We start from the raw sequence: 24,004 nt of genomic DNA on the forward strand, positions 1-24,004 counted from the left end.
GTGCTGACCCCTCCGACCCTCAGGCCTGCGAGGCCCCTCTGAAGCTAGAGACAAAGACAGCAAAGACCATGTCATGTGTTCTGTCCACTGTACTAGACAAGAAGGACAGAGAAACGGAACAAGGGACAACAGCACGCGTGTCAGAGAGAAGGGGATTGAGGAAGCACACGGGGTGGGGCTCCTTCAGAGGGCATTCGCGGGGACCTCATTAGTGAGCTCTCGCTGTGGTGGGGGTCGGGGAGCCCCCGGATGCTGCGTATCCTCGGGCAGGGAGCCTGTCCAACCTCAAGGAGGATTCCACCCACAGTCAACGGGCAAACTCCTGCACTGCCTGGAGCCAGCCAGCAGCACGACCTCCTGGGAGCTCAGGCATTGGGGCCTGCAGGCGTCCCTGAGCCCCTGGGAGACAGGGAGGGCCCAGCAGCCTTTCAGCCATCTCCAGCCACCCCCCGAGGAGGAGGAGGCTCAGCCCCGCGGCCTGCCCTGGTCCCGGTCTGCAGCCCCGCCACACCATCGCCTCTCCGTGCTCCCAGGCTGCGGGAGTGAAGCCTGGGGAGGCCTGAAGGAGCACTCCCACAGCAGCCCCTCCTCCTGCCCATCGGAATGCTCCAGTGGGAACTGTAATCTCACTCTCATTCAGTGGAAAATAAGCACTATCTGCATTGGGCATGTTCTAAATAGAAGTCGGTGTATAAGATGAGGTCTCGGCAACACAGTAGAGGTATCATATGACTTCACTTGTGAAACCTGTTTTTTCCCCGACCTTTTTTTTGAGACTGTACAAATCCCTTTGGTGACTTTCTCCCCTGTCACTCGTCCCTCTCTCTGGGAACTCCTCCCTTCCACTCCCAGCCCACCTCTCCCCAGACCCGCAGCCGCGGTGCCTCTTTGCTGTCTCGTTTGGGCTTGTTTGTACGGGGTCCCTCTGTGCTTGCTCTGAGTCCACTGCAGGCCTGGCCTCTTCCCTGCTGGAACACAGGCTCAAGGGCAGGGACCTGGCTCTTTTTGCCGATGTTTCCTCTTGAACAGAGTGGGAGGGGACAGGTCACAGCTGACCAGCTTGACTCCATGGAATGTGCCCAGAAGCCACTCTAGGACCACCAGGCTCCTGTTCTTTCTATCTATGCCCCTCAGGAGAGGCTGACATTTTCTTTACTCTCCTGGAAACCACCCCATGGAGGCCATCTCCCCTTTGTCAGGCCCTGCCTAGTCCCCCGTCTCTGCAGCCTTCCTCTCCTCTTGGCCCCACACCTGGCACTCCACCTCTAAGCCGAGCCTGGCTCCAAACCTCAGTAGCAGAATAAAGTTAGGCCGGGCATCTCAGCCCATCCCAGTGCCTTGGGGTGGCCATCTGGCCAGAAGTCTGTCCCCGGCCTCGTGGACAGTTCTGATCGTTGGGTACCTGCCCCACCTTGACCTCCTGTCTTTAAGGCCCAGGCCCCACGTAGTCTGGGAGCTCTGTCTTGTTCTTGCAACCCCTGCTTCTTTATGACATGGAGAGTCCCCAGCCTGGCTTCTGGAGCCCTCTTCCTAAAGACAGATTTTTCTGGACCCCTGCTACCTGCCCGGAGGCTTGGATGGCACCTCCCTACCTACCTTGTTTCTGAGTGCTGCCCCACCTGGGGGCACCCCAGCTTGTCTTACACCCTTTGGCCGTCCCATACTGTGCCTGAACTCTTGGCCAGTGGTCTTGTGACTGCCAGGATGAGCACGACTTCCTGAGGATGGGTCATCTCCTCACGCCCGTCTGACCACAGTGGCTGTGCCGGCTCTGTGTTCAGAGGCTCTCAGGCTGCCCCACCCTCAGCCTGTTAGAACCAATTAGCCACATTCAGCTAAGGCTCGGACACAACATGTTCACTGCCCAGAAGTTCAGCCAACAAAAGCTTATTGGGTGTTTGATGGGCTCCAGGCTCTGAGCTGGGCCCTGGCACAGAGCAGAGTCAGCAGGTGCCATCCCTGCCCTCATGGCATGCACCATCTGGTTGCCAGTCTCCAAGTGGGCTGGGCCTGCTCTTGCCCACATGCTGAGAAATGCGGTCCCCCAACCATCCTCCCTAACCACCCCTGCTCTGTCCTGTCCCATCCAGTGAGCCGTCCACATCTTAGCCCAGCCCAGCGACACAGGCTGTGTCAGAGCAGGTGGTGAGGTGTGTTGCTTCCTTAGCTTCTCTTGGTCTTTGAGCCCATAAAACAGAAAGAGAATACGCAGGGTTTCCCTGCTATCTGCAGATTCTACAGGAGGCCCCCTGTCATTTTCAGAGAATGGCGGTGCGCAAGGAGGCCCAGGACCCTTTCTCATCCTGCAATAGGTCATTTCTCACAGCTGAAGTGAGCAGGGTCTTTACCAGCTACTAGGCTGCAGCTACCACCTCGGCTTCAAAGGCAGTCGAGGAAACTGGGCAGAGAAAACTCCCAGCTGCTGGGTCACTAGGCCCAGGCCCCCCGCAGCCCCCGCTTCCGACAACTCTGCCTCCTGACGTGAGGTTGGAGCCAAAGGACTGAGTCAAACCCCAGCACTGCCACTTACTAGCTGTGTGACTTTGGGCAAGTCACTACGCATCCATGCGACTCAAAAGAAACAAAATAAATACAAAACATGTTCAGAAACTGTACAATACAATGGGAATGCCAGTCAGAATTGCTATTTTAATAATAATTCTGCCCTGTCTTCCAATGCTGTAATGGAGCAGTACACTGGGATGCCAGTGTCTGAGGCCCAGGGGCCTCTGAAGCTCTGGAGGGTAGTAGACACTGTCGTCAGAACCACGGGTCAGCAGCTGGCCAGGCCCCAGGGCTTCAGGCTTTGGCCCAGACTTCCGGGTCAACACTGTAGGTGACACACAAGTAGAGTTTTTCCCAAAGCCCTAGGCAGAAGTGGCCTGCTTTGTGGCTCAGTGTGCTAGCTCTTGAAAGGCTTCACAAGTGGAATGCAGAGGTCTGGAAGTCTGACCCCCCGCCCCTGGCAGGCAGCGAGGACTGGCATCTATAGGTATTTGACCTTCCAGCAGAACTGAAAGATCCTCAAGTGTCCAGACACCACAGCCCCATCTGGGGCACTCTGGGCAGGGCCTCACCTTCTGGTTCTTTCCATTTGTATCTCTAATCACAAGAACATCCCGGTGACCTGGAGACTAGGCCGCGTGCCTGCCTCTGGTGCCTGGTCTGCATCCCGTGGAGAAGAGCAGTAGCAGCCAGAAGGGTTCACTTTCCTTTGGAATCCAACACTTGCTGCTTTTCCCAGGAGGATTTTCCCTCTAGTCCTATTTGGTTTTGGTTAATAATGTATTGAGTTTGTATGCTCGGAGCACCTATTCTCTTTGATGGCCAGAGTTAGTGGCTTGGAAGCAGACTCTGGGGACCAGCAAGAGGGATGGGGTGGGGACCACGCTGAGAACCTCATCTTGCCTGCAGTAACAGCCACATAAATGCTTGAGAGCTGTCTGGCTACATTTAATAGGAAATAACCAGCCAACTCCCCACTGTCGTAAATTGTCGTTAATGTGATGGAGGCACACGTCACTATGTCATTGTGAATTAGAAGGCGTTAGAAGAACAGAACAATATGGATCCTTCTCTGTGCCCAGGGCAAGGATCGAGCCTCCCAAGAGAACATCTGTGCAGGAAGGAAGGAGTGAAACTGAGGGATGGGGAAATATTGTGCTGCACACGCAGCTATGTGCTCTAGGAACGGTGTGCGACCACAAAACAAGGAGGGTCCCCTTGGGGGCAGGAGGGACATACACTCACCTGTCACCTGGAGGCTGGCACGGTCTTGAGATTGAGCGTGGGTGCTATCTCATCTTCAGCACGACGGCTCCAGTTCCAGTCCCGGTGGAAGCAGGAGAGCTAAGCGAGTCGTCTCTCCCAACTTCCTCCATTCCAGAAACATTCTTGGGTCCCTCCTGTGTGGCAGACACTACACTGGGCACTGGGAGTAGAGCAGTGAATAAAACAGATGCCAGTCTGCCCTCTTGGGAAGTACAGGCTGCTAGAGGAGCAGACCCTAAACAAGAGGGGTAAGTATTACGAGAGAGGAAACACAGAGGCTGAGGAGTCAGAGGCTGTTAGACCAGGAGAGGCTCTCTGAAGATGGGACTTTAAATGGAAACTGGAAAAAGCAAAGAGGAGGGCTGGGGAGGGCAGGGAGAGAGAGGGGAAGCTGTCAGCAGCGCTGGCACATGCCGGGACCCAGCCCAGCGGAGTCTGGAGAGCGCAGCACGTTTGAAAAAGTTGAGCAGAGACAGAGGAACGGTGAAGGCCAGAGAGAGCCATGGGAAAGGAGGCTTGTGATGCCACTGGCCCGGGACAAGAGCCCGTGCAAGCCACGGCGGCCAGGAGACTTCCTCCTTGGGCAGTGAGAGGACATGGAGGGGTTGTAATCAGGAGAGTGACAGGATAAGATTTGCAAGCCACACACGCTCAGGAGCTAATGAGCTCCATTTGGCAGTCGTTTCCCCTGGAAAGTGGTAATAGACTTAATCCGTTGCTGCTTCAGAGAATTAACCACAGACAAGGCAAACGTAAAACCGGCAGAGCCCCTAGGAGCTGTGAGCAGGATGGCAGTGGGGGCTTCTCGGGCTTGCTGTTGTGGAAAATGGCTTGAATGCAGATTGCTGTGCTGTGGATTGCCTTGTTCGCCAACAGAGAATCTGCAGAGGGCAATTTGTGCACTCTGAGATCATTTGCATTATCCTTTCTGGTGTCATGTCACACTGTTCTTCCCACAAGGACGGCTCCCTGTCGGCTCAGAGGATGTAATTGTCTGGGAGGCGGAAGGTGGTTGGTAGGGTCTGTGTGAGGCTGGATCTTGTCTTGGGATTGTTCTGCCATCTTCAAGCTCCAGGCTGCTGTTTCCAGGGGAGCATAATGCTCGGCATTACTTTCAACTCACAGGACACATTCTTGAAGCCTCTCTCGGAGGCTCCACGGGTCGTAATGGGTTTCTGATGTTGTGACACACTCTTTCTGGCCACGGTTGCTTAGCTCAGTTGGATAGAGCATCATGCTTGAAGCCAAAGACACAGGCTTCACAGGCTCGCTGCTCAGTGTCATGGTCACAGATGATGCGCTGACCTCCAGCTAACCTTGGAGATAAACAGACCTGGGGTTGAAGCCTGGCTCCTGCAACCAATGGCTATGATACCTGTGGCAAGTTACTAGACTTCCCTGTTCCTGTGTGACTTCTTTCCCCGTTAAACGGGAATGACATTAACAGCTTTCTTCCAGGGCTGTTGTGAGTGTTAGACGAGACAGTACGAGATGGCCTGGGAATGCACCCTGCTCAGTGTGGGGCACACGGCAGCTGCTTATAAAGGGCGTTCCCTGTTCTTGGAGCTGAGGGCCCCTGAACTGAGGACAAGATTGTGCAGATGACTCTGGGCTTCCCCAGGGATGGGGGGAGAAACAACTGCGAGTAGAATCTCCACCCACAGTGGGTTGGAGTGCTTGCTTCGTGGGGCCAAAGAGAAAAGGTGCGTGATCCTCTGTGCTTGGAAACAATTCTGAAGGCAGCCTTAGAGAAGCTGCGGGAGGTAGGGCAGGGCCAGGGCTCGGGGTACCTGAGGTCATTAAACCTGACTCAGGGCTTGAAGCCACCTGATGCCCAATGCAGAGTTGGAACGCAGCTCACACCTGGCCATGGTGGTGGCAGGCTTCCCCGTGGTGTCGTAACTGAGGGCCCACAGTTGCCTGAGAGCAGAGGAGCACAGGGCACTGTGGAAGGTGGACAACTGAGTTCAGACCTGATTCTCCTACTCCTGGCTGCGTAACCTCGAGCAAGTCAGCTAATCTCTCTGCCTCAGTTTCCCTTATCTGCAAACTGGCAGGAATCCTGCTGTCTTCTTCAGAGGGTGGTGGTGAGGGCTGAGTGACAGCCAGAACTAGGGCGTGGTACGTGACACGCATGTTAGCTGTACCCACTACAGTCTGAGCTGTGCCAGGCCTGGAGAAGCTCCAGAACTAGGACACAATGGCCCCGTGGGCCTCGCCCTCAGCTCGCTCTGTCTCTGGCCAGTATCGGTGCCCACATCTACCACGCTGTATCACAGCCTCTGTTTCTGTGTCTGCCACCCCCAGATGTGATCTCCTGGAGGGTGGTCTCTGTATCTCACTTCGGTTTGTATTTCAGCATTGAGCACAGGCCCCAGCCCATCAGAGGGCTTCAATAAACAACTGCCAAGTGAGCAGATGATGACGTGCTGCCATGATGCTCCTGCCAGTTGCAAGCACGCCTGTGCCTCCTGCTCTCAGAACCTGCTGCGTGGCCTCCAGGTGGGCACTGGCCCCTCTGGCCTCGGTGTTCTCATTTATGACATGATGGTGTGAGCTTAGAACGATCTCCAGGCCTCCACTCAGCATGAAGAGTCTGATTTTCTGATTCTGCAGCTTTTATTTTGTGGCCCTGGACTCAGAGCTCTCCAAGAAGATCTTGCCTCCAGACTTTTTAGTCGGGGAGAGTAGAAAGGCTGCTGGGCTCTTGGGGGGTCAGGGGTCACGGTGGGAAATAAAGGTGGGGGAGGAAATGAGGTTCCTGGCAGGACTGCAGAAAGGTGTCACGGAGGCTTTGCCAGTGTGTACCAGAGGACGTGGGAGGGCAGACCAGGACGCCGGGCTTCTCCAGGCCGAGGCTGCAGTTTATTAGTCTGTGACTCTCCTGAGATGGGACTATCTTGTGGAAAATCATTTTAATAACTGAGAGGAAATGGAATTAAGGTTCCTGCCTGCTGGCGGGCCAGGCCTGGGTGACTCTCATCCAGGCAGGGAGTTAATTCGGCTCTGCTAATATTGCCAATTGATTACCTCTGATTAGATTCCCTTTCACTTCTCACTCTCCAAAGTGTTCCTAAGGGGTGGGCCTTGGAGATAGGGGCTTCTGAGGAACGGGGTGGGGGGGGGGTGCAGGGAGCAGGGCTGGACGGGTGTCCAGGATCAGGGGATGCCTGGCTGGGATGACTAACAGAGGGAAGCTGAGGGCAAACCATGTGATCAGGTCGAAAGGCAGTGACTCTGGCCCGAACTTACAGGTCCTGGGGCCCGGGGAGTCCTGTCTTGGCAGCTCGCTAGCTGTGCTCTGGAGGAAGTCCTCACACTCACTGAGTCTCCATCTCCACAGAGAGAAAACGATCCACAGAGGGTGCCACGGAAGCGACTTGTAAACTCTCAGGTGCTGTATACTTGTGGGTTTTCTGCGATTCTCTCCCAGTCCACACACTGAGCTAGCTTTCATTATTCACGTGCACGGAGGAAACTGCGGCCCGGAGCATTCAAAGTCGTGGATGATACCAAATTTTATTTTATTTGACTTGAGGTTTGCAGAGTACAATCTGTTAGCCCCCAACTCATTCGGAGAAATCCCCTTTCCTAAGGCTCTCTGGATTTCATTGGGAAAAATTCAGCATTTGAGATCTAACGACTTAAGGTATAGGATGGGGAAGTCTTAGGTAACCTGGAAATACACTGGACTGTGGGAAGGCAGAGAGGGAAGGCCGAGATTTAAAATGTGGCCTGGCTCCTCGACAGACATGGGCCACGTGGAGAGCTTAGCTTGGCTGGCTATGAGGTTCTTTCTGCCTTCTCCGTCCTCACCGTGCCCTGGGCCCCTCTCTGTCTGTGTTTGGGGACTAGCAGTAGACGCTAATTTATGTCTGGCCGTCAGTCTTGCCCCATCCGTCCACTCCACTCTCTTCAGCATAGTTGCAGATCTGACCTGTCACTCGCTGTTAAGACCTCCGATGGTCCCTTGTCACCTAAAGGATGACATTTAAACTCCTGGTCCAGGCGAGGCTCTCACGTTCTGGCCTCTTCTGCTTCCACTCACTGATTTGCTCTCCAGCCCTGCCCCATCCTCCGTCCCAGAATCCTCATCCCCCACTCTGCCCTAGCCACACAAGCCCTGTACCCAGCTCTGGTGGGTCCCCCAAACCGGCTTCACTCTCCTGCTCCCCTTCTTCCCGTTCGACATTGCCGATGGCTTCCCCTTTCCAGCTTTGCCTGAGGGCTGCCCCTCCATCTTTCAGTTATGGACCAATCGTTAAATCCTTTGTTAAAATACCCACCCTCTGAGCCAGTCCTGATGGCCTAGTCGTTGAAGTTTGGCGTGCTCTGCTGCAGTGGCCTGGCTTTGTTTCCCAGGCACAGAACCACAAACGGGGGGCTCCTCTCTTGGCAGCCATGCTGTGGTGGCAGCTCACATAGAAGAACCAGAAGGACTTACAACTAAAATATACAACTATGCACTGGGGCTTTGGGGAAGGAAAAAAAAGGGAAGATAGGCAACAGATGTCAGCTCAGAGTGAATCTTTCCCAGCAAAAAAAATAAAATACAATACCCATCTTCTGCCTCCCAACCCAGAGGCAACTTATCCTGCCAGCTTCTCTTTTCCCAGAGCATTCTGTAATCTCTCTCTCATTGTGTAGCCGATTGCTAGGACAGCTCCTTCACTGACTTTGAGCTCCTTGATTTTTTTTCTTGATCTTTTTTATGTTCCAAGGGCATAGCATCTTGCTTAGCATGATGGCACATATTCAACTTTCGTGGAAAGCATCTCAGGTCATCCATGGTAGGACTGTAGGCGAAGGAGTCAGGGATGAAATTGCAATGGGTAGAGTGTGTGGTTTCATCTGTGTGTGTGTGTGTGTATTGTATACCCACAGACACACAATGATTCAGTATACTCCCTGAGCCCCAGCGCTCCCTCCTGAGAGTAGGGAATCAGACGTCGGCCACTATCTCAGACCAGCAGTTGAGAGGGTGTGCAGTGCCAGGGAGGCCTCAGACCCAGTTAGATCATCTGCTTTACTAATGACCTGCCGCATGGCCACAGCAAGCCAGTGAAATTCTCATAAAGAATCAAGACAGAGGGAATAGCATGGGCCAAGACACAGCGGCATACAAGAGCACATCTGAGATCAAGAAAATGTTCACACATGAGCAGAAGATTTTTCACTTTCTATTATTCCATTCCATTCTTGTTGCTGCTAATAATTGTCATATTAAACAATTTTTTAAAAGCTCTTTAAACTTCTAATTAAATCAGAACTTCTGGAGGGAGATGGGACAAGGATTCGTATTATCTTTTAAAAAAATAACAAAACAAAACAATTAAAAGTAGAACAAACAAAAATAAATTAGTAAAAAGAAAGAAAACGTCCCCAGGTGATTCAAATGGGCACCCCAGGGTGAGAAGCACAAGCAGGAACCACCCCAGGGCTGGTGGGCAGGGGCGAGGGCAGGGCCTTTTCAAGAGGGGCACCTCTCCTGATCGCAATCCTAGCAGCTTGCCACCTGCCCACAGATGTAGGACACGCTGCAGGGCCCACTCATCAAAGAGATGCCGCTCAGGGTCAGAGGGAATATGACTTCAGTCAGGAGAAAAATGGGTTAGATCAACCCAAGTGGGCCAAGGCCCCAGAAGGGATTCCCGGTGAATATCCAGGACAGACTGGGAGCCCCTGCTGTGTCAGGAGCCGTGAGAAGCTCACAGGAGGACCATGGGGAGCTGTGGGGCTCTGGCCCAGCAAACGGCCTCCTGGGAAAACTGAGCACACAGGCTTGGGAAGGCCGGCCTTGGACGTTCAGGGCAGTGGGCCAGGAGCTGGCATAGCCACTCACTGACCTTGGACCGTCAGCAAGCCCCTCCTCCTGCCTGGGCCAGTCTCCTCATCTGTGAAAGGAGGGAGCCGGGTAAGCATGGTTCTGAGGTTCAGTTTGGCACTGCATGTGCACAGAAGAGTCAATGCAGAAGACCCCTTGGCCAGGGAGGGAGGGAGCTGGCAGTGAGGGTGCTAGGCATTCTCACTAGGTGGTCTTACCGTCTCCTACAGAGTTGAGGAGGGAACCTAGACCCCAGGGGCTCCCAGCCACTGCTCAGGAGGCAGACTTTCCTGCCATTGAGAGAAGAGAGGGATGGAGAGAGGAGGGGAGATGGCCCTCATGAATGAAAACTGCTTTGGGAGGGGGCAGGAGAGAGAGAGGGGAGGAAGGGAAAGAGGGCGGGTAGGTACAGAAGAAGGAAAATGCAGCCTCATCTGCTTGTTTGTGTCTCTTGTATTTAAGATGCTGACTTCTAGCATATTTTTAAATCCATCAGACATGAAAGGCTGATTTAAATAGACCCGCAGTGTGAAGCTGGTAATTTCACTTGCCACAATAGAAGAGCTGGCAGGACGCTGGCAAGGATTCAGCACCTCTCCCCACGCCAGGGAAGCTGTTGAAGTATGAATCTCGCTGGCAGACTTTTAGGCCAGGTGTTTTCCACTCCCTGACTGTAGGAGCACGTTGAGGGGGGATGGAGGAATGAGAATTGGAAAGATAAAGAAACAGAGAGAGAAGCGGGGGAAGAAGCAGAGCAGGAGAGAAAGTGGAGCAGTGTTAGTGAGAACTGGAGCTAGAGAAACGAACTAGCCCAGCGTTCTCCTGGTCCAGGAAAGCTTCCTGGCTTATCCCATCCTCCCCCTCAGAGCTTAAACTACATCCCTTCACTTCAATCTCTGTTCAAAAGAATCTTAGATTCTCAGGGTTGGTGGGGTGGAGGCACTTGTACACATCGTACACAGTTTCTCAGCGGCATTTCTAAGAGCAGAGTGTTCAACATCTGCTTGAACTCCTCTAGTGTCGGAGAGCTCACTACCTAGGGAGGCAGCTTAAACTTTCTTGGGATATATGGCCATCTTGATGCTCTGTGTTTACTGGTTCTACCCTGGCCCTCTTGAGTCACTCAGAACAAGCCTAACGCCAGTCAGCTCTTCACCGGTGAACACGGCATTCAGATGTCTCTCTCACACCGATCCGTCTGTGCTAGTTCCTAGCCTCTTTACCATAAATTATTATGATGTAAACCTCTGCAAAACCAAAATACTTCTGGGTGCTGAATTAATGTATTTCCTCCTGTAGTCAAAGCAACAAAATTCCAGGAACAACAAAAGACTTTTGCTATTCATTGTTTGTTGTCATTCAACACACTTGTACTGAGTCCCCACTCTGGGGCCAGGCTGGGTGCTCCTGTTGGCATACAGGACATGGAGGGCCCGCCCCCAGGAGCTTGTCTACAGGGGCTGGAGGGAAACTCATCAAGAGAAGCGTGTGCGTGGGCAGGGGCAGAAATGCCAGGGGCACTGAGGGCCGGCCCCTGCAGAGTGGGGGTGGGGAGGGGTTGGTTTGAGGCCCTTGAGGAAGGGAGGCCTGGGGGGGCTGCTGCAACGGCATTTTCATGGCATGTTAATGTATATGTGTGGGTTTCCAGGTGTTCCCTCCCCCAAGGACACTGAAGCTCCAAGGGCCTTAAGTAAGCTTTCTTCCTTCCGGCTCCCTCACCTCTGGATCTAACCTGAGATAAACGTGAGTGTCTTAGATCGTCAGTTATCGGGCATTGAAAAGAACCAATCCTTCATTCATTCGTGGAACATGCACGGTTGTGAAAGAGGTTGTTAAAAACATGTATTGTGGTAAAATATACATAAAAAATTTACAATTTTAACAACTTTTAAGTGTACAATTCAGTGGCACTAAGTACATTCACAATATTGTATGCAACCATCACCACCCACCAACTCCAGAACTTTTTCATCAAACCAAAGCGAAAGTGTTTTATAAATCATTTATGTAAAGGTGGCTCAAGTAGGAATGCACTATTTAAAGTCTTGAAGGAGCAACAAGTTCCCCCATCTACCCGCCTAGTGTCTATTACGTACCAGGCCCCAGTAAATAATAACATGAATGAGATCAGAACGCTGCCAGGGAGAACCTTGTAGTGTGCGATGCTGGGCGCCCGGTCCACCTTCAAAGCAGAGTGGGAAGATATAAAGGGTTCTTAGACAAAAGTCTCCAGCCTGAAGGAAGGCAAATTCTCCTTATTCTACTATAAGAATTCCCAGGGAAATGGGAGACGCTCTTACCTGAGGGCCCAGTTACCAGGAAGTGTGGGGTTTTCTCTTTCTTTCCTATTTTGTTCTGTTTTGGTCTCTTGCATGGGAGACAGACATCATAACTCACATCTGCCTAGAGCCATCCTTTCCCCAGTGTTCCCATTTGCCCTTCGCACTACCCTGTGAGGGCGATAGGGCAGACAGCATGACTTTACAGATTCAGAAGCTATGGCTCAGAGCATCAAGCAGTCCCAGGTTTTGCCCAAGGCCACACAACTTGTGTGCAGGTTCTTATTCTGAGCAGATCTTTAGGGGTTAGAGAAAGCATGTGGGAGAGGCATAGCCTGGGTAAAGACGGCTAGTCCCACACCGGGAAGGGGGAGAACCGGGCAGAGAAGCATCTTTTTATGCACAGAGGCGTGGAGCCCAAGCCAAATTGAGCTGTTGAGCTGCCTGCAGGTAATGGATTGCCACCAGTGGCAGCTGGGGAGGCTGCAGGGTGACGAGATGGAATGCTTTGATGGGCCTCACATTGTCTGAAAGGCAACTGATTGGCAGCAGCTGGAATGTTCCTCTGCACCTTGTTTTAAAAGCCAGAAGCAGCACCATGAGGCAAACCCCACGGGTCAACCAGGCCACAGGGGCCCAGTCATCCAGCCCCTGGGACCCAGGGCTCTAGTGAGGGCCTCACTAAGTGATTGGTCTTGTTCTCAAGAAATGATGTTCTGCTCTCAAAGGCAAACACCGTTTGCCACACACTGCGCCAAGCGTGAGGCAGCAGAGATGAATTCTCCTGCCCTCAGGAGCTCAGTCCAGTGTGTTTCACTCACTAGAGCCCTGTGGGCAGTGTGTATGAATAAGCACCACACACTAGCATTACAGAATAGCCGAGGGAGCCCACAGACTGGCTGTCGGCTCACACCCTGACACTCTCCCCTTGACCTCAGGCTACACACGCTCAATGAATCCCAGTTCCACAGTCACATTACCCAAATTCATTCTTAGGCCCCTTGAGCTCCACATTTCAATTCCTGTTTCCAAGTTAAAAAAAAAATCCCATTCTCTCTGTCCATGTTCTTTGGGCATTTTTGCTTAGTAGTGCAATGTTTTTATGTGTAGTACTTATTTTTATAGGTCAGATGGATCCAGTCATAATTCATTATGATAGCACAGACCTCTGTGGTCCTAGGAGTCCTCATTTGTTGGGAGACGAGTCTCCTGGTGCTAGAAGAAGGGCCTACAAGTACCACTTCTGGATCAGAGCCAAAGCTTGATAAAGGTCCAGCCCTGAGAGAGGGTCAGTTCTTAGACCTGATTCAGTCTTGCCCCAGGATGATAAACGACACAATCTTGCCCATGCCCCTAGCTTTCCAAATTGATTTCAGGTCCTCTGTCAGGCACCATATGGTTTCCCAACCCCCATCATTTCCAGCAAGGCTTTTCCTAAGTAGGACACTTCGATTAAATTGGCTTCACTGAATTGTGTGAAAGTGGAGTTATGATGTTCTTTGTTACTGCTATGGCTGATAATGAACATGTCTATTAATAGAAACATTAATAGAGTTAGGATGTGTGGGAGGTTTATAAAGCTCCTGTATCCAGCAAACCACCAATCATCCCCACCCCTCACCCTGACGCACCTCCCCCCCCAGGATAAGAAGGGAGGGAATAATCAATAAAGTAAAACCCCAGGGACTTGGTTGAAATTTGTGTAGCCAATTTCTATATCCTGGATGATAGAGAGAGAGCTGTCACTACTCCTAGGGCCAGTCAGCAATGGGCCACTTAAGTCTTGGTTTTTGTAGGTTTATGAACTGTGATTCCATTATTTTGAAGTAAACTATTTTTTCCAAAAGCTTCTGATTTGCAGTCTTCCCCCACCTATCCCTTTTGAGTGAAGCTTTGTGAAATGTCTGGATTCCTAGCAGGACGGGCCATGCTGCCTGAGGATTTCTGGCCTCCCTTCAATTCCCCAAGGAACTGAAAACCTCCTTAGCCAGCTCATCTCCTGCAGGGCATCCAGAAGCTCAAGGTGGAGGGGAGGGTTCTCATATCTGAAGGACTTCTGAGTTTCACGTCCCCTCTAATCCAGAAGACAGGAAAGACTTTGAGGAGGTTAGAAGTGGGGCTAAGGAATGAGACCAGAGTCCTGAGTGTGTTGTGTGGAATGTAAGGAAGGAAGCAAGGATGGCAAGTGGAGCTTGATTTGTGCACAGGGCAGATGGCTACCAAGGTGAGCTCTTTGAAACTTTAAATCAGCTATTTTAAATATGTTCAAAGACCTAAAGGAAACCATGTCTAAAGAACTAACGGGAAGAATGAGAACAATATCTCACCAAACAGAGAATATCAATAAGGAGACAGAAATTATAGAAAGGAACCAAACAGAAATTCTGGAGTTGAAAAGTACAATAATGGAAATGAAAAATTCACTAGATGTTCTTAGCAGTATATTTCAGCAGGCAGAGGAAAGAATCAATGAACTTGAAGATAGGGAAATAAAGATCATCCAGTTTGAGGACCACAAGGAAAAAAAAATGAAGAAAAATGAACAGAGCCTTGGAAACCTGTGGGATACTATCAAGCATGCCAACATATGCACAACAGGAGTCCTAGAAGGAAAAAAGAGGGAGAAAGGGGCAGAAAGAATATTTAAAGGAATAATGACCAAAAATGTCCCAAATTTGATGAAAGCCATTAATCTACACATCCAAGAAGCTCAATGAACTCCAAGCAGATACAATCAAAGAGATCTATAGCTAGACGCATCAAGATCAAACTGCTGAATGCCAAAGATAAAGAATTTTGAAAGCAGCAAGAGAGAAGAAACTCATCACATACAAAGGACCCTCAATAAGATTAACAGCTGATTTCTCATCAGAAACCATAGAGGCCAGAAAAAGTGGGATGGTATATTCAAAGCACTAATGGGGGGAAAAATCTATCAATCAAAAGTCCCATGTCTAGCAAAACTATCTTTCAAAACTGAAAGACAAATTAAGACTTTTCCCGATAAACAAAACAGAGAGAGTTTGTCTCTAACAGAACTGCCCTATAAGAAATACTACTGAAATGAGAGGACGCTAGACAGTAACTTGAATCAACATGAAGAGATAAAGGGCCTTGGTAAAAGTAATTACATGATTAAACATAGAAGATGATGTAAATGTATTTTTCATTTGTAACTCCTTTTTTAAAAAAATCTGATTTAAAAGACAGCTGCGTGAAACAATAACTGTAAATCTACTGATTGAAACAAAACGTATGAAGATGTAATTTGTGACAAAATAAGAATAAGGGAGGAGGCAAAGTTTTTTGTACTGTTGACATTAAGTTGGTATTAATCCAAACTAGATTGTTATAAACAGATATTAATGGTAACTCCCAGACCAACTACCAAGAAAATAAGTTAAAAAAAATAGTAAATGAAATAACAAGATAATTCAAATAGTACACTAGAAAATATCTATTTAACACAAAAAAGGAAGTAATAGAGGAATAAAGGAATGAAAAAGACATGAAATATGGAAAAGAAATAGCAAGATGGCAGACATAAATCTTACTTTGTCCATTACATTGCTTTCCAATTAAAGGACAGAGATTGGAAGAATAGATTTAAAAACATAATCCAACCGTATGCTGTCCATAACAGACTCACAATATTCAAATGCACAAATAAGTTGAAAGTAAAAGTATGGAAAAGATATACCATGCAAAGAGCAACCAAAAGACAGACGAAGTGGCTATATGAATATTAGACAAAATAGACTTTAAGACAAAAATCACTACTAAAGACAAAGAAGGACGCTTTACAATGATAAAGGGCCAATTTATCAAGAAGTCGTAACAATTACAAACATATGTGAATCTAGAAATAGAGCCCCTAAATACATGAGCAAACAGGTCTTTAAGAGGAGTACAGGGGAAGGCAGCTCCATCCTAAATATTTGATCCCCATGATCCATTATGGTGCTCAATATTCTACCAGTAGGGATTCATTCCTTTGGGTTACAGTTCTGCCTCCCTTAGAGTTTTTTGTTAAAGTGCAAATATAGCCCTGAAGCCAGCATTTGCATCAACACCTTAGCTGAAATTGGTTTCAGATCCTTTGGAGTAGTGACTACTAGTGACAGAGACAAAGGGTTGAGCCATTTTTGATGGAGTATAGAGGTATGGCCTGGAGTGGGCCGGGGGAGAGTAGGGAGGAGGGGAGTCTGAGATTGGGTGGAGGTACTAAGAATAGGGAAAGAGCACAGGCTGGGGAGAGGTGGAAGAAAGCTAGGGTATCACAAGGGACAGCAGAGACCCAGAGAGACCGTGAAGGGCTGTGAATGCTGGACAAGGAGCCAAGCAACCGCGGCATTGGTTTGGCAACTCAGGGCTGAGGGCAGCAGCAGACCCCAGAAGAAGCACAGGGAGTCAGCACAAGTGTGGGGGCCAGGGATGGCGGTGAGCACAGATCACACAGGTCAACAGCCAGGAGCTGGCACCAGGTCTGCGCTGCTGTCTGAGTCCTGGAGAACCACGGGCAGGGGGGAAGAGTGGACTGTGGGCTGGAAGAGACCACAGGCACTGGTAGGACAGGAGCACTGACTGGAAAACCAGGAACCCCCCAGGAACAGAGGAGAGCAGGGCCAAGAGGCAAAGCCAGATACAAGCTCATGAGCAGGCAAATGGGCTGGGCAATTGGGCCTCGAAAGAGGTAGTGTTTGTGAGCATGCCCAGTAATGGGCAGGCGCTTAGGAAGTGCTTGCTGGTTCTAAATCGAACACTGAAGCAAGGCAGGCGGTCTGGGCAGCAACTGGATGTTGACAACGAAAATAGCCCCTACTTGTTAGTACCTACTATGTGCTGGGCACCATGCTAAGTACTTCACATACATTATCTCACTTAATACTTACAACGTCCCTGTGAGGTGGACGTTGGAACTTCCAGTCTACAGACGAATATGAAACCTGCTTAAGTGACTTGCTCGGGATCGTCACAGCAATGTAAATGGGCTGCAGCCAGGATTTTCTGACAGCACTCTGCTAGGCTCTGGGCCATGCTGACAGCCACGGAGCTGGCTCTGATCACCATGGTGGCTTGAGAGGAAGGGGGAGAGGAGGGGTCTTGGACCCGGGGTCACAGAGCTCCTCAGAGTCTCTCTGAAGCCCCCATCCTCTGGATGCTTTCAAGGGGGACTGCAGAAGGGAGCAGCAGAGGCCCCTCCTGCCCCCTTTCTCTGCCTGGATCTTTGAGGATTCGTGGGGATTTACGCCGCAAGCTGGAAGGCCAGGCACTAGGCTCATCCCGCCCTGCTTGAAACCCTGAATGCACTTTTCCTAAATGGAAAGATGCAGCCCCAAGCCAGGGACGAGGTACTGGGGACAAAGGCATCTGTGGGCTTGGGGAATCCCTGATACAGCCTGCTTGTCTCATAAATCTATTGTCATCTCTGTTTCTTGTCAGAAACAGATATCGGAAGGCCACTTCTGGGTGACCCATCCCACTAATGAGACCATCGCCAGTGCCCTCTCTTAGGGAAAGGAGTTCCCCTCAAACTTGGACTGGGGCCGGGGCCAGGTTAAGTGGGAAATGAACGTGTCATCAACAGCGCTTTAAGCAGGAAGAGCTGGAAGCATCAGACAGCCCACCCTTCACTGTACCGATAGAGTGGGGCCCAGGGAGCAAGCTGGCTTGTCCAAGATCATGGAGCTCAGTGCTGGTGTCTGTTTAGCACCCACCATGGGTGCCCTATGAAGGCTGGATGAGAGAGAGAAGTCTGCAAAAAGGAGGCAGACACTTGCCTGGTAACCCAGGGGGCTCCGACCCTTTTGGGAGTCTAGAGGGGAGGCCGCCGGGAACACCTCTGGCCAGGGACTCCTCTCCTGCCTGGCTGGCTGTGTGTAGTTGTCGTAATCACCTTCTCAGAGGCCTGTGGACACTTTCTGCCCCTCTCTTCCTGCGTGCCCACCTTGGGTGTGGACACCGCTTGCTTCCCTGTTGGGCTTGGGTCTGTGGCGCTAGAACGGTAATTGGCAGTGATCTTAATGATCTTTTCATCCGAGCGCCCACAGCGGGCAAGAGTGCCTCGCCAGATCCCCAGCAGCAGCCAGCGATGCTGCAGCCCTGCCAGGGGCTGGCCGCTGCCACCACCAAGAGGAAGGAACCACACATGGGCCCAGGTCCTTCCCCTTAACCCAGGGCCCTGTGCTGGTGCAGCCACACTCTGTTCACTTCTCAAACACCAGCAAAATGTCAACATCACAGCCACGCTTCTTTTTTTTAAATACAGTCTTCTGGAAAAAGGTAAAATAAAATAAAATGAAGTCAGTAACTACAGACCTGGTCTTGGGCCTCACTGCCTGCATGTCAACCTACCCTGTTAATCATCATGTACCAGTTTTCGAAGAGCTATTTTGAGAAGCATTTAGAAAATGGCTTTTACATAGCTATATATACCTTATTTATACCCTCCAGAAATGGTAGCACGGCTTAGCAGCAGATGGGTTTTCTCCCCTTGTTTTCTTTTCATCTCTTAGTCAAAGTTAAGTAGGAAGTAAGCCCACTCTCTAACCCCAGGCATAAATTCCTCACCCCGACAGTCCACCTTGGAGTCACGGGTGTGCATGGTGGCAGAGAGGAGAGACTGTGGGTTCTTTGTAAGGGACCATTCCAGATAACCGGAGGGGGCAAATACAGTGGGTAGGGTGGCTGCTGAGAAATGCTGGCCCTGAAGCCTGGAGAGGAGCAGAGCCCTGGGCTGGGGATGGTGGCAGAGGGTGTGGGTGCCCTGGTTTGCTTCTCTCAACACCATGCAGGCATCACAAGGTCCATGAGGCATATGCCAAGGGTATCCCATTGGCGTCCAGAGAATGGGAGCCAAAGGAAGACCAACCACCCTGGTACGGCCCAAGCACTCTATCTTTGGCCTACAGGAAGCAGCAAGTGGGCCCTGTACAGTTGCCATGACAACTGCAGAGCTGAAGCTCCTGAGGGCAAGGGGGGAGAAGGGAGGTGGAAAAGGCACTGGTGGCTTTTCTGGAAAAGACTATCTGATTCTTTCCCCCCAGGACACCAAGCTGGGGAAAAAAAAGGAATGGGCATCTGCGGTCTAGAGAAAGGAGGGAGAGAAAAGACTTTGAGGTGCTCTGAGAGCAGCTCTCCTGACTGGGTGTACTTCCACTCCTCCGGGGGGAGGCAAGTCACTGACAAGGACAAAGGTCTGGGCTGGCCTTGGCGAGGGCGTCTGCGCAGGAGCCTGTGTGCAGGATTCAGGCAGGTCCTGTGGCCTCAGGCCCAGGCAGAGCAGTCTTACAAGGCTTCCTATCAGCCACAGCAGGGTTTCTTCTTGGCAGGGCGGTCAACCTGCATGGCGTCCTCCCTCACTGTGTCTTCTTGCTCCTTGAGGATCCTGGGAGGGGAGAAGATATAGTGTCAGTAGTGGAGAAGCTACTAGGCCCTCAGGTTACAGGCTACTGGGTAATAAGAAGGAAAGCCTGCCTCATCAGAGCATCACAGAGAGTATTCCAAGTCTCCCTCTAGAGAGTACAGGTGCACAGCTATAATGTGTAAAGCCAGAGTTGAGTCATTATGGATTCTCCACGACACCTTCTCCAGGAAGCCTGCCCTGATCCTCCAGGTGGTGTAAGTGCCCCTGATAGCACTCTGACCCTTATTCTGTTATAACCTTGTCACCTGGTGTCATAATGCACTGCTTCCTTAGCAGGTTCCCTCAGCTGAGGGCTGAGACCATATCTTTAGTCTCTGTAGCCTATCACAGAGCAGAGGCTCAAAAGGTATATTTATTGGTTATCAACTCTCCGAAAGGGCTGTCCCATGTGGCCACAGCTCCAGGCTGCACGTGGAGGCAAAGGATTAACAACAGTGGTTGGGCGCCTTAGCCCTGCTTCACGCTCTCAGAGAACGTTCACCTGAGGTGTCTCTTCGGATTCTCACAGCCACCTGTGAGTGGGCAGAAACGGTATGGTTGATGTTCCCACGTTAGGGGCAAAGCTCAGAGGTAGGGTGACTTGCCCTGGGAATCAGTGGCAGAGAAAAGCCTAGAACTTTCCCCATGATCTTCCATAACTTCTCCAATGCACAGAAGGAGTTGTTCTGGGTTCTCAGTTACTCAAATAAAAATATTTTTTAGATGCCCCAGAATGAACGCCGAGCACAAAATGAACACTGTTAAGTACTTGCTGGCTGGCTGGCTGGGTGGATAGATGGATGGGTGCATGGATGAATGGATGGGTGGGTGAATGGATGGATGGAATGAAATGAATGCCTAGATGAATGAATGAGTGAATGCGCGGCATTGAAAGCGGGGCCTGCGTGGTTTTGTTTCCTTCATTTCGGTGTAGACACAGCCTTAGGGAACCAGTATTTCTGTGGGACCAGTCCCTGGAGCGCCATCACCTTGGGTGCCTGGTCCCACTCACAGCCCTCCTCTCCCTGGCTCTTCCTCCCCCTTCTCCAGGAGCCCAAATCAGAAAGTTCCTGCTCCCAGCTGGCTGCCAACAAATCCCTAAGACGGTAGGCAGTGTTGAGGGGCCTCTGACACGACCTTTCCCAGAAGCATTTGCATTTAAAAAGAGGATCCCTGGGAAAAAGGCGGCCTTTCAGACTCAGAGGAAGAAGACTTCAGCAGGGGCGACAGGCACGGAGGCTTCTTTTTTCGCCCTTATTGTGGTTCAGGGGGCTGTCCCTGACCCCTGGGAGCCCACACAAAGGCCTGGGCCTCCAGCCCTTTCCCCAGAAGGCTCAGGCAGACAGAAGGATGGGCCCAGAGGTCTGGCGGGGTAAGTGAATGCAGTGCTCCCACCAGGCCCGGCACGGCAGGGGCCCGTCACTGGCCGAGGGGGTCTCTTTACCTGGCCAGATGGAGCAGGGACTCTCTGGTGTTGTGGCCGGAATAGGCACTGCATTCGTAGAAGATCAGATTGTTCTCCTAGAGCCACAAACACAGGGAATAAAAGGAGAGCACTGGGGAGCTAGGGGCACATGGGGAGTTGGGGGGATGGTCTGTCTGTATCCACCCACACCCCTCATTCCTCTCACATTCCCCCCCAGTTCCTCAACCCCCTCCCCACTCGGTACGTGGTTGGTTTGTCTCCTTAGGCAACCTGCTAATGAAACCATCCCCCAGGTGAGCTACAACAATTGTAAAACGACAGAACTGTGCCCACCTTGGTGCTTTGCATGTTCTCAAATCGCCCCCAGGTGTGTACACGCTCATTTCCTTGCCACACCAGCCCTGTGATGCAGGGAAAGACACGGGGCCAGAGGGGACAACATCCTTCCCACGTCACACGCAGGGACACCGAGGCTAGAGAGGGTATGAAGGGCAGGCCTCTTCCCAGTCATGTCTTTAGTAAATGGCAAGGTTCCCAGCAGCATGCTTTCCCAGGACACTGGCATTCCGTGGGGCCTGGGGCAGCTGTCACTCCAATAGGAATTCTCCTTTACCCCAGTGAACTAATACTCCAGCTGCCCGGGCTGCCAGCATGGTGCCACAGGACAACTGTCCATCACTTCATTAGGCAGAGGCTGTGCTGCAAGCATGGCGGGGACCCTTGGCCAAGGTTCATCATATTCTATTTGTCACTGCCATTAATAGATTTCCTGCTTCATTACGATAATGCTAATGGCATTGAGCCCTGGAGGCCGATGCCCTGTGGGGATGTGGGTAGCTGAGTGAGGACACTACCTCTGTGGCTGCAGATCAGGAGGCTTTGCAAAGCTCGCTCCCAATTCAGCTTTCCTGATCCACACCCCGCAGGCCCAGCTCCACCCTCCGTGCTCGCCAGCTCAGTCTGTGGAAGGGTGAGGGCTGCATGGTGGGCGAAGGGGGAGTGCAGAGGACCAAGACTTGGAGGACAGGATTTGCCTCCCGGCTCCACGTCCTGACTCTACCACTGAGGGGCTGTGTGATAACTGGAATAAATCGCGTAACTTCTCTGAGCCTTGGGGTTTTTTTCTTCACTGCCCAAAAACAAAATAGGATGATAAAAGTACAGGTCTGCAGTTGTTCTTTAATCAAAATCCTTGGATCCAGATGTATCTTGGAATCCAGAATTCTTGAGTTTCAGAAAGATAATACATGTATATACTATAATTATATAACACCCTCAGTGGGTCTGGGGCCGCATCCTATATCAAACAGATTAATATTTATTCAGTGAAACATTTGAATATTCATTCAAAGCAAGGCAAACAGAGACCAGAAATAGCCTCCTATCAGTTCTGGTCAGATTTTTCTGCCAGATGAAATGCAAAAACCTTCCTGTTTTCAGAGCTCTTTGGAGCTGTGGATGAGGGACTGCGGACACGTAGCTGCCTAGTGACCCTCCACAGAACAACTGCGAGCCCCTTCTTCCACCTTTCTCTTGAATATGACCATCTGCACCTGTTTTCCAAGCCTCTGAGGTCGTGAGCCCTGTTCGGAGCGAGCACATGAAGAAGGATGGAATCCGGGCGCCAGCAAGCACCCCATCCTCCCGGACACACAGCTCTCTGGAAACCTCGCTGAGGGAGCAGAGCCAGCAAGGAGCGGGCGCTGTTTGCTCTGCTGCCTGATTTCCATTGGGCCTTGTTGGTTCCCTGCTCCGGTGAGAGGCTGAAGCCTATTTAATGGTAGCTTTGCAGTGCTCCGAGCTTATCGTGAGTTCAGAGCTTCGAGCTCAATCTGGGCAGAAAGGATGAAGTCTGTAACAGGGTTGTGCGAGGAAGAACATGCTGCCTTGCAGGCAGTGAGCATGTCATCCCTGATGGGAATCAAGTGGAAACAGATGAAGAGACTCAAGTATCAGATGGGGGTGGAAATAAGTAACCTCTTACCATCTAAGAATTTATCATTCTGAGTTCCAAGGAAGAGAGGATGGGAAAATTCCCCATACTCTAGTCATAACTAGTCAACTCCATCCTGTGATCTGGCTTTCCACGGAAAGCTCCACACACGCAGGAGCTGGACGGTTCCCATGAGGCCAGGACACTCATCTTGCCCACCTGCTTCCTTCTCAGGGGGCTTCCAGAGAAGGCTCCCACCCAGGCTCTTGGGCACATACCCACTTGCCCTCGGGGCCTCACCCTGTCCAGAGAGCTGGGAATGCTTGTCTTTTACCTTGGCGAGCTGCTCTCCGAGGCCTCGGGGGACTTCCCGCTCTTTCTCGTTGTCAATTTTATTGCCCAGCAGAAGAACAGGAATGCAGTCTCCCACAGCTTCCTGCAGAACAGATAATCCCCCGACTTGAGAGAAGCATCCAGGAGGAGAACCCAGAAGGGGAGGCTTAAAATGCTGGCTGGAAAGATACAATCTGGCTTGCGAATCCCCCGCTGCCACAATTGTCCAGGCAATAAGAGAGACATCCCGAAAGCTGACAAGGAGAGCCACCTTCTGCGAGAGCCTCAGGTCACAAGGCTTCTGCAAGGTGCCTGAGGCCTGCCTGTGGGTTCCCCCAGGTCCCCACCAGAGCAGGGACCCTCCCTCCTCCACTCCTCCTGGACCCTGGATGGAACATGCAGGCTCCCCATGTGTCCTGGGAGCTGACAGTAAGATGAGGGCACAGTTGACACTGATAAAATATGTGTCCTTACAGCGGCCCTAAGGCCACTCCCAAGTGACCAGACTTAGTCTAAATGAACCAGAATGAACTGCAGGAATTAAGGCAATGTGGTCTGGCGGTGTCCTAGGGGCCCTCTAGGGGCCTCATATTGGGCACGTAAGCTCCTGAGGGCTGAGTCCACATCTGATTCATGGTACTGGTTCCACAGCGCCCAATGATGACTGTCACGTGCCTCGCTGGAGATCCCCACACGGGGCACTGCGGATGCCTGTCACTGGTGCTCGGCTCTGAGGAAGGCCCTGTATCAGGAAGAACCGTGTGGCCACAGCACCTGCACGTTTTGGGCCAGAAGTAACAGGTTTACTCAAGCGGTCTACCCTGTTTACTCCTCCAATAGCTGTGGCATATCAGCCAGGGGCCAGTGCCCCAGGCTCCCCGCGCCCCACGGTTCCCTCCCTTGTGAAACGGGGGTGCCACATGTGCCTCTCCCCCGAGGACCAACAAAGGCCCCAGGATGCACAGCTATTCAGTGAATAAATATGGTAATCTCATTTAAGCAGGTTGTTATTTTTACTCTGTGAGATATTTAA

General features: G+C 51.3%; 1 protein-coding gene across 13 annotated transcripts in view; it reads right to left on the minus strand.

The window, feature by feature from the left end:
* Window positions 1-11,412: 11,412 nt before the first annotated feature.
* The window catches only part of CRACR2A (calcium release activated channel regulator 2A), a 129,991-nt gene continuing 117,399 nt past the window's right edge, over window positions 11,413-24,004 (minus strand). For 11 of the 13 annotated variants that reach the window (XR_011540271.1, XM_070620525.1, XM_008530616.2 and 8 more), the window contains 3 exons: window positions 22,973-23,074; window positions 20,724-20,800; window positions 11,413-19,261 (listed from right to left, as the gene is read on the minus strand). Coding sequence is in view for 10 of the 13 variants with exons in the window: in XM_070620525.1 (XP_070476626.1) it covers window positions 19,177-19,261; window positions 20,724-20,800; window positions 22,973-23,074 (264 nt within the window). In the remaining 3 variants the exon portion in view is untranslated. The remainder of the gene's footprint in view (window positions 19,262-20,723; window positions 20,801-22,972; window positions 23,075-24,004) is intronic. The other 2 variants (XR_011540270.1, XR_011540269.1) reach the window with 2 other exon arrangements.

This window comes from Equus przewalskii, chromosome 5, assembly GCF_037783145.1.
Source record: "Equus przewalskii isolate Varuska chromosome 5, EquPr2, whole genome shotgun sequence".
Taxonomy (NCBI): domain Eukaryota; kingdom Metazoa; phylum Chordata; class Mammalia; order Perissodactyla; family Equidae; genus Equus; species Equus przewalskii.